The sequence below is a fragment of the Eurytemora carolleeae genome, unplaced genomic scaffold (assembly GCF_000591075.1).
Source record: "Eurytemora carolleeae unplaced genomic scaffold, Eaff_2.0 scaffold2361, whole genome shotgun sequence".
NCBI classification, from domain to species: Eukaryota; Metazoa; Arthropoda; class Copepoda; order Calanoida; family Temoridae; genus Eurytemora; species Eurytemora carolleeae.
In genome coordinates, this window is record NW_019398247.1 from 1 (window position 1) to 19,020 (window position 19,020).

The 19,020-nt window shown below is 32.2% G+C and overlaps 2 protein-coding genes across 2 annotated transcripts; both read right to left on the minus strand.

Moving 5' to 3' along the window:
- Positions 1–3,628: 3,628 nt before the first annotated feature.
- LOC111717094 (uncharacterized) lies at positions 3,629–17,110 on the minus strand (the record flags this gene model as incomplete). The annotated part of the gene is given in 14 exon segments (XM_023492610.1): positions 3,629–3,667; positions 4,445–4,528; positions 5,143–5,234; positions 7,191–7,313; positions 9,287–9,360; positions 10,337–10,385; positions 10,937–11,021; positions 11,429–11,463; positions 11,522–11,589; positions 12,719–12,801; positions 14,137–14,259; positions 14,969–15,055; positions 16,048–16,159; positions 17,059–17,110. Coding segments are annotated over 14 exon segments (1,106 nt in total), but the record flags the coding sequence as incomplete, so codon positions are not given.
- On the minus strand, positions 7,714–9,277 carry LOC111717096 (uncharacterized). Its single transcript, XM_023492611.1, has 2 exons — positions 8,819–9,277; positions 7,714–8,263 (listed from the first exon to the last, which is right to left on the minus strand). Exons 1-2 carry the CDS (start codon positions 9,201–9,203, stop codon positions 8,121–8,123), a joined length of 528 nt encoding a protein of 175 aa, XP_023348379.1. The 5' UTR covers positions 9,204–9,277; the 3' UTR covers positions 7,714–8,120.
- Positions 17,111–19,020: the final 1,910 nt, after the last annotated feature.

A 19,020-nucleotide genomic window follows, 5' to 3' on the forward strand; every position in this document is an offset into this window, starting at 1 on the left:
TATTAAGTCAAGATTAATGCTTATCCCCCGAGTGTCTTTTTAAGGTTTAAAATGTTTCATCATTTAAAATATTATATTTTAGTTTTATTAGAAACTTTTAACTATTTTGCTTTTTGTTCGATACAAAGATCAAATAGCCCTATGTTGAAAAATTGGCACAAATCGCAATTGATTTTCATCAAGTAGCAGGACCCATAGCCCTATAAAATAGGTTAGACTCAAATAATGGTTTTTATTTCTCTAATGAACGAGAAACACAGAAAATATGGTGTATAAAAAGACCCACTTCACTTAGAAAGTCGTCTTCGTATTCTATAGTGTTATGGGTCTAACGTAGTATTGATGTGTATCTGTACTACAACCCTGTATTGAAGGCACGGTGGGGGGATCACGTGGTAAAAACAGGCAAAGGTTGGAGGTCCAACACACGTTAGACTTTACGAGAGGGGGGGGGGGGGGGGGGTTTTAGACCCAGCTTTTTAAAACCCCCCCCCCCCCCCCCCCCAACTCCATGGTGATCCCTTTAAACCTGATAAACTAATTTTTTTTTAAATATCCATCCCTGTTAAGCATTAAATCTTTCTATATGTAACATATATACCGTCTCTCTTTTTGTTTCTCCCTTACTTCACAGAACATAGGTTTTTGAATAGACTCTTTAAACACTTTACACACTTTTTCTTCATCGATTTTTAAAGTCCATCGTGAGCGCTCAAAAGATAAAAATCTTGAACACATGGGATAAGTATTTTGTGCGCTATATATATGTGAAACAAAATTGGAAAAAAAAATAATGGAATCATTTTTATTTTCTAGTTTTTGAAGTTACAAAATGTTTCCAGGATTTTTTTTACATTAAAACCAATTAATATCTAAAAATGTGTACTGAAAATGATCAGCAGCATAAGATTTTATAAAAAAATTTATTGAAAGAAAGAAAGAAAACGATAATCATTAGATGCATGGTTTTTGCTATAATCAATAAATAAGCCATTAATGCAGACTATATTTTAGGCAGTACACGTGTTTTACCCTTGGGACAGCCATGTAGCAAATATTGTGCAACATGATATTCTGTAAACCTGCAGTACGTTGTATATTACTAACAATCTATAATTGTAAACTTAAAGGTGAAAACATTAAAACTGGGGTTCATTAGAATACGTAGCATAATTAGCTTAAATCATGGGATATATAATATTAACCTACATCTTGATTGCACCAGTTAGCAGGTGGATTTTGTGGATAGATCTTTTGATAAAAAATGGGTTATATGCATAGAGAATAGAAAATATATTAGAGGAGAATTTAAAGAATCTCTCGGTATGAATTTTTTCAGACCCTTTCAGTCTGAAAGTAAGTTCAAAGTGTACAAATCATGTAAATATACAGTATGTTCCCTAGACTATTCATTTCAATTTCGAATTTTTTAAAGCTCTTAAATAAACTTTATAATGAATCAGGTGAATAAAAAACATCATTTAATTTATAGTTATAACGGAAAATCGTCGTTTGTAAAGTGAAAGGCATAGAGTCTATGTGATATGATCATTGGTCAATCAACATTAATTTTAGATTTTCTATAAAATGATATTCCAGGGCCCAACAGGTTATATATCATAAATATGTGAAGTACACCTGCAGTATGGAAACAGTAAAACAAAATGGATGTTTTACACTTTTTTCTAGTAAATTCCCCTCTAATATATATTCTATTCTCTTTGGTTATATGCCTGTTTATTGACACTAGTTAAGGATCGATATTTGGAGATATACTTCTTTACTAGTGATTAACTAAACTTGTGTTTTTTAGGCATATCTTTACTAGCCACTCAGATAATACAAACCCTGGTTATAGTCAGATCATTGGGGTTTTATAGGTCTCCTAGTTATACTAGAAAAAAAATGAAAATTAAGTGGTCATAGTCAGATCATTGGGGTTTTATAGGTTCTCCTAGTTATACTAGGTGTCCCCAATAAAAATGAGAATTAAGTGGTTATAATCAGATCATTGGGGTTTTATAGGTTCTCCTAGTTATACTAGGTGTCCCCAATAAAAATGAGAATTAAGTGGTTATAATCAGATCATTGGGGTTTTATAGGTCTCCTAGTTATACTAGAGGTTTTCTAATAAAGATGAGAATTAAGTGGTTATAGTCGGATCATTGGGGTTTTATAGGTCTCCTAGTTATACGAGGTGTCCAATAAAAATGAATATAAAGTAACGATTTTTTAACGCGCAATATTTCACTTAAAGCAGTTGCAATCTAAAACCTATAGTCTAAATGTAGTTTGACTGTCTCTACCTGGAAATAGAAATATTATAAGATTTTGGTTTAATGATTACTCATATTCAAATAATTGAATATTTCTAATTATCTCCATAAAGTATCTGAAAGTTATTCTTAGACTTAATTTTTCTGACCTTCATATTTTAGCAGTTTGATGTCGTAGACCTTTAATATTTCATGAATCAAATCAAGCAGTCAAAGCTGGCAATATCAAAGGCTGATACCATCAAGTTTAAGAAATTTAAAGATACAAAAATTTAAGTTTGCGGTGAGGGTCTTCACTTCTTTTTAAAGGTTTAAAGAAAGTAGACATAAGACATATGGCTCAAAAGATGTCAACCTTTTTAACACATCCGCTCCGCATATTTGTATAGTATACAGTGTACACTCAGTCATTAACTTTTTATAAACATTTTAAAGTCGACTCTGGGGAAACCTTGTTTATTTATGAGAGGTTCATTGCATTAACAGATTTAGCTATTTATTTGGTTTCTTTTTCTTTTTCTTGGATTTCTTCTTTTTCTTATTTTTCTTTTTCTTCTTTTTCTGAAATAAAGAAATAACAAAATTATATAGGATTTTAAAAGGGACTTCACTTATTGGGTAATTTGAGGGTAAACTAAATAGCCTATTAGCTATTCATCGGTATTAGTCTTACTTCTCAAAGACAACTGTGGCTGGATTAAAAGCTGATTTTTCGTTCAGAATTCGAGCGCAAAGGTATGATATATTTGCATTTACACTATTATTTGATGCTTTTTGTTAAAGTCATGGATTTTGAAAAATGTTCAAATATTGAATTAAATTGTAGAATCTAATAGTAAATTGTAAATAACTTAAATTTTTTAAAAGCTATTTAAAAAGTGTTTATTTGACAGATTGATACGTTCCCTACTTCCCCAGAAATCCACGAGTTGGAATCTAGGAACCGGTTTGAAGGAGAGAATAGAGAAGGTCGTCTTTGTATAAGCATGTTAAATCATGTTTGAACATAAAAATCGTAAACTTCTTGCTAATTTTAAAATCAAAAGTTGTCATACTTTTTTATATAATGGTTGACACATGATGTAATTAAAACATAATAATTTTAGATTATATTGTGCTGCCGAAACTACTGAAAAAATTATTAAATAGTGTCTTTGCACTGAAATTCTAAAAGATAAATTTGCTATTTTTCTGGCCATAGTTATCTTTGAAAATTAAGACGTATATACCAATGAATAGGCTATTTAGTTTATCATAAAATTACCCAAATTAACCGAATGGTCTCTTTTTTAAGCAAAAACTTAATTTTAAATTTTAGATTTAAGTTTTACATAGTAAAGGATACAACTTGCCTTGGATCTTTTTTTCTTATTCTTCTTGTGTTTCTTTTTCTAAAATAAATATGCTAAAATATATTAAACAAGCAAAACTTAAAATTTAAAAAATGTATAATAGAAGGAGGCAAGGGCACAAGGATAACTAACTTTCTTGATGTCACGTTAAAATGCTTATTTTTTCGTCATTTACAAGGTTATCACAGAAAGGGATTTTGGAATATTTGATTAGATTATTTTATCTTAAAGAATTATTTCAAAGTGTGAAATATCAAAGGTATAAGACATCGGGTTCCTAAGATAAAGGAGTTAAAAACATCAGAATTTGCACAAATAACTCAGTACTTTTAGCTGTAAAAAATGTTTTTTCTTCAAACCTTCACTTTTAAATTAAGCCATTCATAACTTTAAATAAATATAAAAAACGATCCTTTCAAAAGAATTGAGTTTTTACCCAAACCTCTGATTTTATAACCTTCTATAGCTTTACTATGAATTTTAAAACATCAAATATATCACTAATAGGTTGCAAAGGTGTAAAGATTAGAAAATCAGAGTTTGGAGCAAATACTTCGTGAATTTACCTCGTTATTTAATTTTAATTGATATCTATATTTATAGAGTAGTATAATCTCTGTTTGTTTGTTTGTTTGTCCGATCATAACTCGTAAACCTGTTGACCGATTTGCGTCAAATTTAGTTTTAGGAACTTTGGAGAACCATAAGAATTTTCTAAGCTGGGTTTAAAAATTCTAAGTTTAGTGGGTGCCCATTTTTAAGGGAAAGTATAGTTTCCAGTTAAAGATGGGTTTACATACAGAATAAAAGATATACTTTGATATTTCCAGATCTATCCGGTGGTTCCTCCCAAAACGGAGTTATCATTCTTGTTTCTCCAATCCTTAGTAGAATATCATTCTAGAATAAAAACAGAATAAAAACAGAATAAAAACAGAATAAAAACAGAATAAAAGCAGAATAAAAACAGAATAAAAATAGAATAAAATCAGAATAAAAACAGAATAAAAATAGAATAAAAACGAATAAAAACAGAATAAAAACAGAATAAAAACAGAATAAAAACAGAATTAAAAACAGAATAAAACAGAATAAAAACAGAATAAAAACAGAATAAAAACAGAATAAAATCAAAATAAAAACGGAATAAAAACAGAATAAAAACAGAATAAAAACTGAATTAAGCGAAATATAAGAAACTTTGCGCAATCTTTTTTTTTGGCCCAGAATTTTCACGGAATTTGTGCCATTTGTGTTCAATTTGCAATAACAAATTCCGCGTATTGTTTACGCAGAATTTGCGCATTTTTACACGGAATTTGTTCTTCATTAGGTAGCGCAGAAAATCTGGAATTTGCGGCAGAATAAAAATTCTGATTTAAAAAAAAACTTCAAGTAAAGGTAGATTATACATTGAAGATAATTGTTTCTTTGACGGTTCGATTTGCAAAATTAAATTCTATTGCTAATTAAAAAAAAAAACTAATTAAAATGTGTCTATAAAAACTACTTACGAGACCAAAATCTCCTTTTTTTGAATAATTTTGAGGAGCTGAAGCTATTTCTTTTATCCAATCAAGAACTGTCTTTACTCGCCCATAAACACCTTAATTTTTATTCTTAGATAAATAATTAATTATACTTTAAATGAATACATATTATGTATTAAAAAACAATTTGTGAAACTATATATGGACAATTTATATACATTATAGAAAGAGAATAAAAAATTATAAAAATCAATATAGCTGGATTTTCCTTATTTTTCTTGCCTTCCTTTGCTAACCTAGTAAATTATTGTTAAAACCTTACCTACCCCTACCAACCTGGTTAATCTTTGTTAGAACATTACCTACCCCTACTAACCTGGTTAATCTTTGTTAGCACATTCCCTGCCCCTACTAACCTGGTAGATCCTTGTTAGCACATTCCCTGCCCCTACTAACCTGGTAGATCCTTGTTAGCACATTCCCTACCCCTACTAACCTGGTAGATCCTTGTTAGCACATTCTCTGGCCCTACTAACCTGGTAGATCCTTGTTAGAACCTTAACTACCCCTACTAACCTGGTTAATCTTTGTTAGCACATTCCCTACCCCTACTAACCTGGTAGGTCCTTGTTAGAACATTCCCTGCCCCTACTAACCTGGTAGATCCTTATTAGAACCTGAACTACCCCTACTAACCTGGTTAATCTTTGTTAGCACATTTCCTACCCATACTAACCTGGTAGGTCCTTGTTAGCACATTCCCTGCCCGTACTAACCTGGTAGATCCTTGTTAGCACATTCCCTGCCCCACTAACCTGGTAGATCCTTGTTACCACATTACCTACCCCTACTAACCTGGTAGATCCTTGTTAGCACATTACCTATNTTGTTAGCACATTACCTATCCCACTTACCTGGTAGATCCTTGTTAGCACATTCCCTACCCCTACTAACCTAGTAGATCCTTGTTAGCACATTCCCTGCCCCTACTAACCTGGTAGATCCTTGTTAGCACATTCTCTGCCCCTACTAACCTGGTAGATCCTTGTTAGCACATTCTCTGCCCCTACTAACCTGATAGATCGTTGTTAGCACATTACCTATCCCACTTACCTGATAGATCCTTGTTAGCACATTCCCTACCCCTACTAACCTGGTAGATCCTTGTTAGCACATTCTCTGCCCCTACTAACCTGGTAGATCCTTGTTAGCACATTACCTATCCCACTTACCTGGTAGATCCTTGTTAGCACATTCCCTACCCCTACTAACTTGGTAGATCCTTGTAAGCACATTACCTACCCCTACTAACCTGGTAGATCCTTGTAAGCACATTACCAACCCCTACTAACCTGGTAGATCCTTGTTAACACATTCTTTGCCCCTACTAACCAGGTTAATCTTTTTTAGAACATTCCCTGCCCCTACTAACCTGGTAGATCCTTGTTAGCACATTCCCTGCCCCTACTAACCTGGTAGATCCTTGTTACCACATTACCTACCCCACTAACCTGGTAGATCCTTGTAAGCACATTACCTACCCCTAGTAACCTGGTAGATCCTTGTATGCGCATTCCCTGCCCCTAGTAACCTGGTAGATCCTTGTTAGCACATTCCCTACCCCTAGTAACCTGGTAGATCCTTGTTAGCACATTCCCTGCCCCTACTAACCTGGTAGATCCATGTTAGCACATTCCCTGCCCCTACTAACCTGGTAGATCCATGTTAGCACATTCCCTACCCCCACTAACCTGGTAGATCCTTGTTAGCACATTCCCTGCCCCACTAACCTGGTAGATCCTTGTAAGCACATTACCTACCCCTAATAACCTGGTAGATCCTTGTATGCACATTCCTTGCCCATACTAACCTGGTAGATCCTTGTTACCACATTACCTACCCCACTAACTTGGTAGATCCTTGTTAGCACATTCCCTGCCCCACTAACCTGGTAGATCCTTGTTACCACATTACCTACCCCTACTAACCTGGTAGATCCTTGTTAATTAGCACATTCTCTGGCCCTACTAACCTGGTAGATCCTTGTTAGCACATTCCTTACCCCTACTAACCTGGTAGATCCTTGTTAGCACATTCTCTGCCCCTACTAACAATACCAACAAGATATGCTCTCTTTTGACTCCCACCATTTAGATATACACTTTCAGTCACCCAGAGAGGACCTCCACTGTCACCTGAAGCATTTTTATTAGTCAACTAAATGTTTAGATCTTTACTATATCTTTACTATCATTACTATTTTATTTATTTTGGTATTTTGTTTTCTGCTCACCTTCATAGTTTTTGTACCTACGATTTCTTATTGGTCGTCTATTACTGAATTTACTTTACTGAAATTACTTTACTGAATTTACTTTATTGAATTACAACATCCAAAAAATGTGTCATTTATCAATACTTACGATTAATTTTTATAAATAGATGATGCTCTATGCAAAACTTATAAAATTCAGAATGTATATGTTTCTGATATATATATGAAGTTTATTTTTATTGTATTTGTGCTTTTTGAACAATAAATAGATTTGAATAATAGAAATTACTATTTTATCATTTTTTATAAAGTTGTAATCTCTGTTTGTCTGTTTGTTTCTTTGTCCAATCATAACTCAGGTACCCCTGGACCGTTTTGCCTCAAATTTTGATTTTGGAACTCCGGAGACCAACGGGAATGTGCTAATTTGGTTTGAGTTGAGTAGGTCGACTTTAGTAACTTTAGTATATTTAGCAAGCACTGGGTTTCCAAGCTTGTATAATAAAATTGACGTTAAAAAAGAAATCATTCAAAAATTATTTTATTTTATTTAATCACGAAAACAAAATAAAAATATTATCATTTTGAAGAATTTTGGGCGCTAGGAGTATTAGGCCAAATAAATATTAAAGAAAAAGGTTTGGCAAACTAATTTTTTTGCTAGGATTAAAATCTTGAAAATTTGGGTAATTTTGATGGAATATTTATAGAACCTAAAAAATAGAGTTTAAACCATGTTATTCAGATTCATCATACCTTGGCAGGAATCTACTCCACCAAGCAAGATGTTGTTGTACTTGAAATACAACCTACCTTGGCAGGAATCTACTCCACCAAGCAACATGTTGTTGTACTTGAAATAAAACCTACCTTTGCAGGAATCTACTCCACCGTATTTGAAATACAACCTACCTTGGCAGGAATCTACTCCACCAAGCAACATGTTGTTGTATTTGAAATACAACCTATCTTGGCAGGAATCTACTCCACCAAGCATCATGTTGTTGTATTTGAAATACAACCTACCTTGGCAGGAATCTACTCCACCAAGCAACATGTTGTTGTACTTGAAATACAACCTTCCTTTGCAGGAATCTACTCCACCAAGCAACATGTTGTTGTACTTGAAATACTACCTACCTGAGCAGGAATCTACTCCACCAAGCAACATGTTGTTGTACTTGAAATACAACCTAGCTGAGCAGGAATCTACTCCACCAAAAAACATGTTGTTGTACTTGAAATACAACCTTCCTTTGCAGGAATCTACTCCACCAAGCAACATGTTGTTGTACTTGAAATACAACCTTCCTTTGCAGGAATCTATTCCACCAAGCAACATGTTGTTGTACTTGAAATACAACCTACCTGAGCAGGAATCTACTCCACCAAGCAACATGTTGTTGTACTTGAAATACAACCTACCTTTGCAGGAATCTACTCCACCAAGCAACATGTTGTTGTACTTGAAATACAACCTACCTTTGCATTTGCAGGAATCTACTCCACCAAGCAACATGTTGTTGTACTTGAAATACAACCTACCTTTGCAGGAATCTACTCCACCAAGCAAAATGTTGTTGTACTTGAAATACAACCTACCTTTGCATTTGCAGGCATCTACTCCACCAAGCAACATGTTGTTGTACTTGAAATACAACCTACCTTGGCAGGAATCTACTCCACCAAGCAACATGCTGTTGTACTTGAAATGCAACCTACCTTGGCAGGAATCTATTCCACCAAGCAACATGTTGTTGTACTTGAAACACAACCTTCCTTTGCAGGAATAAACTCCACCAAGCAACATGTTGTTGTACTTGAAATACTACCTACCTGAGCAGGAATCTACTCCACCAAGCAACATGTTGTTGTACTTGAAATACAACCTACCTGAGCAGGAATCTACTCCACCAAGCAACATGTTATTGTACTTGAAATGGGATGAGTTAGTTATTCTGGATGATCTAAAATATTATTAGTTTAGATCAAGGTTACTTATTAAGGTTCAATACTCATGGATGCGCTCCAATGAACTATAAATGTGCATAGCAAGAGACAGTTAAAATTCTTATATGGCGTAACTATTGGCCGGAGGTGAAATAAAAACGTCGACAACATTGCTGGGAGAGAGGGGGGTAAGGATTTTCTCCTAATTTTAGAGCTGACAAGAGGAGAAAATCCTTTCCCCCTCTCACCAGCAACATTGTCTCTTTATCTACTGCCAATACTCAGTTACGTCGTATAAGTATTTTGAGTTTTTGTAGCTATGGAGACGACATTTCTAGTACAGTGTACCGCATCCATGGAGTCTCTAACATTTATAAAAAAAACTTGGTTTTGATGCAACATCTGTAAAGTTTTAGTCGAAAGGCACTGATGATATCATTTTTGAGTTGGGCATCTCAAGATTAAGAATTGATCTTCATTTTATGCAGGATTAATCGAGATCATGTAATGGTCATACACTGTAGGGATAATTTTACGCGAGGGATCAAGCATTGATCCTCCAATTTAATAGTCCCCACATTGGATATTAATCGATATCAAACAAAATGTCCTTTATTGCTTGTTTTCATCTTTAATTTTTCTAATTTTTTAAGTTCTAAATTTTTAGACTTGATGCTTTAAACAAAATCAAATAGTCAAAGTTAAAATATTAACTCTTTACACAGTTGCTGAAAAGAAATAGGAGCTAGAGAAAATTCAAGCTTATAGTTTCTTTATCAACGTTCTTATAGTTCCTTTATCAACGTTCTTATAGTTCCTTTATCAACGTTCTTATAGTTCCTTTATCAACGTTCTTATAGTTCCTTTATCTTATAGTTCCTTTATCAACGTTCTTATAGTTCCTTTATCAACGTTCTTATAGTTCCTTTATCAACGTTCTTATAGTTCCTTTATCAATGTTCTTGTGCAAAGTTTAAAATCAATTTTAATTACCTTAATTCTTCGTGATTAATTTTTTCTAGCTGGAAAGCATATTCATTGTCTTAAAATTTACATTTTATATTTTATCACCTTTCTTGTCAAATTTCAAATATTTAAAATTAAAAAAGTTAAATATTTCGCACAAAACTTGATGAATTTAGCATAAAAAATTCGCAAATCCATGATGGCAGTGCAACAAGAAATATTGACGTTTAAAATCTAAAAATATCTAATTGAATTCTACTGTTTTGTATTATCATGCGGGACGATAATTTTTGTTTGGAATTTTTACTTTTAAAAATTGAGTTTAAACCTAAAACAAATCAAAATGTATAATGAGATTTTCAAAAATTATAACACAAGATGGATAGATTTTTTAATTTTTTCAATTCAAGCTCTTTAAAAATGTGCAATTGTTTTTTTTGAAAATCTTCGAAATTTAAAAAAGAAAACCTGATTTGCCGGTATAATTTGTGCCCTGTTTGCCTCGGAACAATTAATTTTTATACCCAAGATCATGAAATTGCGTGAATAAATGCGGGATAATTCGATCAAAATTTAATAAAACTTTCCAATTAAAAAAATGAAATGTATTCCTGTTAAGAAACCTTCCTTTAAGTGTGTAGCTGACAACAGATGAATTAACAGTTGACAAATGTCCTGCACAAAGCTCTACATCAGTGTCTATGTAGGCAGCCTGGTTTAGAAGCAGTTTTAACAGTTAGAAAGAAATCAAGTCTTTGATTTTTTAATCCCTATTGCTTTGCAAATTGCAACCCAAAGTTTACAAGCAATGTTGTTTCCAATGAAAAAGCTCCTATTTAATAAAACATATTGCTTATAAAAATATATTAAAGGGAGTGTTCGGCTAGATATGGTAGTTGAGCTGAGAATGCAGTATTGTGGAGAACATTTATAGCAGTCATTTGAGACCTATAAGACGTTTGCATGGGGTATAATTTAGAAAAAGTTAAAATTCAATCATTAAAAACCCTCCTGGATTTTTCATAGCCTGACTATTAACCAGGACAATACTGCACTCTCAACTCAACTACCGTGTCTAGCCAGACACTCCCTTTAAAGAAGTCTGTTAAACTGCTTTACTTCATGTTCGCCCTCTGCTTTTAGGGTTAACAATTCTGAAATAGGTTGAGTTGAGAAAAAAATACTCAAATTCTATTTTTGTTCGATTTTTACCTTTACAGATTGTGAGGTTCAGGGTGTAGAGATACGCCATTCTCAGTCTCGAAGTAGCTACCTTTTCCCTAAAAAAAGGTTATGGGAGAAACTTATCTAAAATATTAACTTCTATTCATGTCTATTTATGTTTAATACTAGCTTGGGAACCCGGCGCTGCCAAGCTTACTAAAAGTTACTCCCGCCGTTTACCAGCACTTGAACGATTTTACCGGGAAACCAAATTTTCGCGTTTATAGTCGACTCACCCCCTTCCCAATCAAAATTTGAGGAACATTGGTCCAGCAGTTCATGAGTTATGATCAGACAAACAAACAGATAGGCAGACAAACAGAGATTACAACTTTATATACAGGGTGAGTCAAAAAAAGTGTGATTTGCGGCACCTGTTGCAAAATTGTACTTTTTTGTGCAACTCTCTTGTATGGTGTTTTTTCAATATTTTTTTGGTATTTCAATGACCCCAAAAAAAATCTGCGAACCTTTTTTTCTCTCAAAATCAAAAGTTTAGAAAAACAAAAATGTGTAAATAAGTTGTTTTTATCGATATCTAAAATTTTAAAAAGATTGAGTCACAGAATCTCAGAAAATTTGCAAAATTGTAATAAGAAAATTAGCTATTTTCAGTTCTGGTATAATTTTTACGGAAAAATTGTTTTTCAATGGTTCTTAAGGTTTCAAATGAACAGCGTATATTTAATACTTAAGAATAAAGTAAGAAGAAAGGAACTAGAGAATTTAGATTACTTTTACTTAAAAATTAGACCAGAACTAAAAATTGCGAATTTTCTTATTACAATTTTGCCAATTTTCTGTGATTCAATCTTTATAAAATTTTAGATTTCGATAGAAATAATTTATGATCACATTTTTACTTTTCTGAACTTTTGATTTTGAGAGAAAAAAGGTTCGCAGATTTTTTTGTGCCATTGAATACCAAAAAAAAATTACAAATTTTCAAAAAATATTGAAATACAAAATATAGGATAGTTGCACAAAAAAGGTACAATTTTGCACCAGGCGCCGCAAATCACACTTTTTTTTGACTCACCCTGTATATATAGACTAAGTCCATTCAATCTAATTTCTAATAATTTAATAAGCATTCAGAGCTTGGGATTTTTGATGACAGATTTGGTGAGGGAACCCATTTCCCCGCCTTTCTTGTAAAGTAGGTAAATATAGAATTATACTTACATTCCACACACTGCTTGACAAAACCCCCAGCCTTGATCTTCTCCAGGTTCAGCTACTCCATCCTTGCAGTATCCACCCTCACCCTGGGGACAGTTACTTTTTTAACATTTAAAGCTTGACTTAGACCTAATTTTATAAATTGCTAAACTTGTTAAATTATTGTGATCTATATTTTTTTTGCTAGTCTGGGTGTATAAGTGTCTGTCCGTTTGTATCCAAATTTTGTGTGGGATCTCACATGACCTCAGGGAAGGTTTATGGAACATCAAAATTTGACGTAAAAATCCTGGAAAATATTTGGCCTTTTTTTAAAATGCGCCAATTCGAAAAGAAAAATCCGCCAAAATTTGAAAATGATTTAAAGCTTTCAGACTTTCAGAACAACAGTTAAAAGCTAAATTAATTTATATGGCAAGGAGGCGCGAAGTGACCTTATAAGCCAATTTAGTTTAAAGGGAGTGTTCGCGAAAAATGAAAGGGGGTATAGGCTTAATTCGATAAAAAAGCGCTTTTGATCGCTACTAATTTTACGTTTATCTGTTGCGTCTGTAAAGAGAAAATTGTTAAATACGTCTCATACCGAATAACTTAGCGCCCATACAAATTCAGAAAATTGCAACATAAAAAAATTGTAAAAAATCAATTTAATTTCAAACAAATCATTCAGATATTACAACCTATAGTCATCGATTATCTTTTGCCACATTTGTAATTAGTTTATATTTTATATTTTTTTTTTAGAAAACGTTTTAACGGATTTTGAAAAATGTGAGTGGTGCGCGGCATTCTTAGATAGTTGCGCAAGCGACAAGAGAAATAATCAAATTCAAAACAAATTAATTAAATAATATTATAAGATATAAACTATATACAAATGTGGCGAAAGATAATCGATGACTATAGGTTGTAATATCTGAATGATTTGTTTAAAATTAAATTGATTTTTTTTACGGTCTAAGTCATATGTTGCAATTTTCTGAATTTGTATGTGCGCTAAGTTATTCGGTATGAGACGTATTTAATAATTTTCTCCTTATAGACGCAACAGATAGAATCATAGAAATAAGATTATTAGCGATCAAAAGCGCTTTTTAATCGCATTAAGCCTATACCCCCTTTCATTTTTCGCGAATACTCCCTTTAAATATCAATAAAATTATTGGTTTTTCTTTTATTTAAACATTTATAGAAGAAAATGTCTTATAGAATTGTTCGCCTTTGAAAAATTACATTTTCGGGTCAATTTTATTTTTATTATTCATTTGATTATTTTAATTAATATTGAATAATTGTTCCAACCATTTAATTGTTGTAACTAGTTTCGTTTAGCTTCAAAGGGTTGGAAAATCAGAGTTTGTGGCAAAAACTCCATTCCATCATTAGCAAAAAATTAGAATTTTCAACTTAAAATTTCTTACCGGTTTAGCTCCGGTCTTACACACGCCACACCAACCACCTCCCAGGATTCCAGTCATAAAACAATGAACTTTTTTGAAACCCGAATTTTTATTTCTCAGCTCATCTTGGGATACCAGGACAACCTATTTAAAACAATGTGTCACAAAAAATACGTGTTGTTAATCGCTTTTAATTTTTTAAAAACTTTTCTTAAAACTTCCGAGATTATAGAACTTTTATTAAACTTTAATTAAACTTTGCAAAACTATTATCTTTAAAAGATGGAAAACTACCGTAACTAGATTTTTTTCTAAGCATCTAAATGACAATGCACAGCACTACAAATAATGTGCCAGTTATTTTTGTGTAAACGTTGTTGTAAGAACTAACGATTTTTTAAATATGAACTAGAGTAAAAGTCAGGGAATTTTGTATTCAGCCAAGGAGAAAAATTGCTGATATCCAAAATTATGAGAGATCAAGCATATTCTGCAAAATTATGAGAGATCAAGCATATTCTGCAAAATTATGAGAGATCAAGCATATTCTGCAAAATTATGAGAGATCAAACATATTCTGCAAAATTCTGAGAGATCAAGCATATTCTACAAAATTCTGAGAGATCAAGCATATTCTGCAAAATTATGAGAGATCAAGTATGTTCTGCAAAATTATGAGAGATCAAGCATATTCTGCAAAATTATGAGTGATCAAGAATATTCTGCAAAATTATGAGAGATCAAGCATATTCTGCAAAAAAAATAAAAGTGCCCACTGTAAATATCAAGATCATACATTTAGGATAATGCGTATTAAAGTGCATAGTTGTGAATGAATGATGTATTGAATCACCTCCTCAGGATCAGATCCTAGAAAATCCTTTAATTGTTGTTCCTGTTCAGTTTGTTGGGATATTGGTTTCTTCCCAATTTTGTCCAGCTGAAACATTTTCCAATTTTAGAATTTAAAACTTCTTCCTAGGCATCTTTTGAAAACATTTTTAAAAAGCTTGGAAACTTTGAAAGATCTCTTAACTATTAAATTGACATTCTCAAAATTTGCATATTTCAGTATTTACCATCAAGCTCTCTTCTTAAGATGTGGAATAACCTGCCTCTTGACTTAAAAAGAAGCAACTCTCTAAGCATATTTAAAAATAAACTACTAAATTCTCTTTTTGAAAATTATATTACATAAAGCGAATTGCTATTCATGTAAAACTAATTAGATATGTTTTAATATGCTTTGACATTTGTCGTGTACATGTCAGAAAATTACTTTAAACTCTAGTTATTCTAATCAATGTATAAACTATTTTGCATAAGATTAAATCGCACCCTGATCTCTAATAGTTCTCCTTAAATCTATTCAATTGAAATGTGTTGTTATCATCATTGAAATTAGGTGGACAAAATAATCAAAACAGCCAAGAGCTATTTTCCACCTAATTGCTTTATACCTGTACTGTTAATATAATCATCAATTTGTAATTGTAAACTCGTTCTGTACACAGATACATGTATTTTAGCAATAAACGTTATCTATCTATCTATCTATCTAAGTTATTTCATGAAAAAAGACATTTTTTTTTGTCACATACTTGTATTCGAATTATCTAATCTCAATGTCTATGCAACCTGATATGGTTTGTATGGAATTTAGTTTTTGAAACAAATCAAAAATTGTTCATCTCTATATCTTTGCAACCCAATGTCGTAGGTATTTAATATTTTAAACTATAAATTCTGTTAGATCAAATAGTGTAAATTTACACCATCAGGTTTCAAAGATCTTGGGAATAGAAAATTTGAGGCAATTCCTTTAGAATATATAACAGGATTTATAATTGGAAATATAAAAGTTCTGTGACATCGGGTTGCAAATGGATTAGTAGATCAGAGTTTGTGGTAAAGACTCAATTCTATTCTAACCTGATCTCTAAAGTTTTTGCATATTGGATTATAGCTTATGGGCTGCTGCTGAGTTTTGGTGCATGTCTCTGTGGTTGTAGAACCACCTTTAGGATTCAGGTAAACAACGTCCCTAACACATAAAATAACTTTTAACATTTTGCAAAACATTCAATTTGACAAAAATATGAGTTAAAGTTTGCAGATTTGTGTCTCCGTTGTAAATTGAATTTACCAAAAAAAAAAAAAAGAATGGGGGGGGGTTCTATTTCCTTATTGTGATAAAAATCTTTAACATATGATACATGTTTAGAAAGCCCTTAGGCTCCACATTAATAATCTGAAAAATTGCAAAATCAAGTTTTTTTAGCGAAAAATGTGCAAATACAAAAAGTGCTCGAACCATAAAAAAATTATACATGTTTGAAAAATCCTTGACCCAGTGAATTTAAATATGCAAAAATATTTGCAAAATTTTTAGGGCGTATATGCAAAAATCTACGCAAAATTTCTTTGCAAAAATTGTCCAATCTGCTTCCTTGTGTTGAGGCTTTCCAAAGATCTAAAAATTTTGAAATCCAATGACTGGAAGTAGGTCTAAATTTAGATTTAGTCTGATAAAGGTAAATTAAGACATTTAGTTAGTATGCCTGCAGAGGACTCAGGCAGTAGGTATAAAAGCCCAGCTTTTAGCATAAAGAGAGGGTCATGCACTAGTTAGAAAAGTAAAAAAATTTGAACAGCCTCAGACCAATACTGATTTATGTCAAAAAAACGACAGAAGGCATCACAGTCTGAATAGGGTTAAAATAGAATGCCTAACACTTAGCAATAAATATAAATATTTTTGCTGTTAGTTAGTGAGCCTTTGACAAAAACTCAAATTTTCTGATCGATATTAATTTGCAATCCAATGTCGTAGACCTTTCAAGTATGAAATATCAAACGTTTTTGCAAAGATAAGGAATTAGACAATTTGAGTTTTTGGCAAAGACTTAATTCTTTTGTATCATTTCACCTCAGAATACTTACTCTGATCCTGGAAGCTTCCAACCCTTAGCACATGGTTCAAAAGTTTCTGGTCCTGGTGAATTATGTAGTTTAGTAGCATATAAAGGAACTGATGCCTCGCAACAAACTCAAATTTTGTCGTAAATCTTAGATATGTCAAACTACATCAATTTGTTACATCAATACTATTCAAGTTTGACATATCAAACTCAAATTTTGTTATCCCATGTCATCTGATTTTAAAGTTTGTGGAAAACTACATGTACGGTATCTTAATTAAGAAATATATTAGGATTAAGCATTTGGTCAAAATAGATGTTTTTGAAGCTTAGATGAACGTAGGCGGAATGTCAAGCGACCCTCCATGGAGAGAGGAGAAGGCCAATTCACAATGATACACTGCATACAACGAAGACAGACAACTCCGTGAGTATATATCTAAATTGGTGTTCAAAGGGACAGACCGGCTTTGTCAGGTAGCTAAAATGAGTATGCAGTGTTGTGGAAAAGTTCTTTAGGCTTATTTGAGACATATAAAACGTTTCCACGCGTGTACAGTTACTGAGTTTGAGCGACGTTCAAAATCATGAATTTGGGTGGATACGTCTTCAGAAACGGTTTTTTAAATTATTAAATAAAGACGACGAAAAATATAGTAAAATTCAATCGTAAACCAATTAGATGTTTAGGAACATATTTCTCAAAAGAAATATGTCAATAAATCGAAGTTTGAATTAATTATATCCTTTTTCATCATTATATTGAATTTCTTATTTTCTATAAATTTGTTCGCAGATTTCTTCAGATTCTGTCGTGTTTTAAATAAAAATTCCAGAAAATCTGCAGAAAATCTTTGTGATTAAAGAGAGATTATTGAAACTAATAATGGAATATGATTACTTATTTTCGATGATTAGAGTTCATTTTTCTTTTCTCAACTTGTTCCAAAAAATCTAATTAGTTTACTGTAGAATGTTGTTTACATTTTTTCGTCGTTATTTCATAATTAAAAAATTCTGAAAAAGTACGATTTTTAACGTCGATTTTGCGCTCAAACTCAGGATTTACAGATCTTTAACAAGTTTTATATGTCTCAAATGAATCCTAAAGAATTTGTCCACAACACTGCATACTCAGTTTAACTACCTTACATAGCCGGTCTGTCCCTTTAAAGCTCTATGACCAGAGCGCAGCTGACATCATGTATGTGTCACTTAAACCCGAATATTTTACGTCTAAGGTGGTTTTGAAAAATCTGAAGTAAATATTTTTTTGTCTGCAACAATTTTATGATTTGACACCCCACTCCATTAATTTCTTAATTGTGTATATTGTATAATTACTGTACACGACCAATCAGCATACATCTATTTTCAGGGATATTTAAGGATCCCTTGGATCAATGAATGTAAGGCAAGGAAAGTCAATTGCTGTTTTGTATACTTTGTGTACATATTGAAACCAGTTCTATTTGGGGGATTTTATAAACAATAATAGATGCATCAGTGTTCGTTCAGTATTCGAGGAGGGGGGTTCAATGAAGACATTTATTTGGAGGGTAAGTGATTAAAAAAAATTACCAATCGTCCAATATTTTAAATTTTCATGCTCATCATCTAAATCTTTTATTTTTCTGTGCAAATTCAAGTTTTCTCCTCCGTTTAATTGTAAAATTTTCTTTGGTTTTGGGGCTTTTTCTTAATTATAATTATAATGCCTTTTCATCAATACTTCTCCCTCTTCCATTTATTATATATTTGAATACATTTGTCTCTTACATTAGTTATATATTTAAATACATTTGTCTATTACATTTATTTCAATACATTTGTCTCTTACATTCATTATATATTTCAATACATTTGTCTCTTACATTAATTATATATTTAAATACATTTGTCTATTACATTCATTATATATTTCAATACATTTGTCTATTACGTTTATTATATATTTGAATACATTTTGTGTCTGATAGATTCA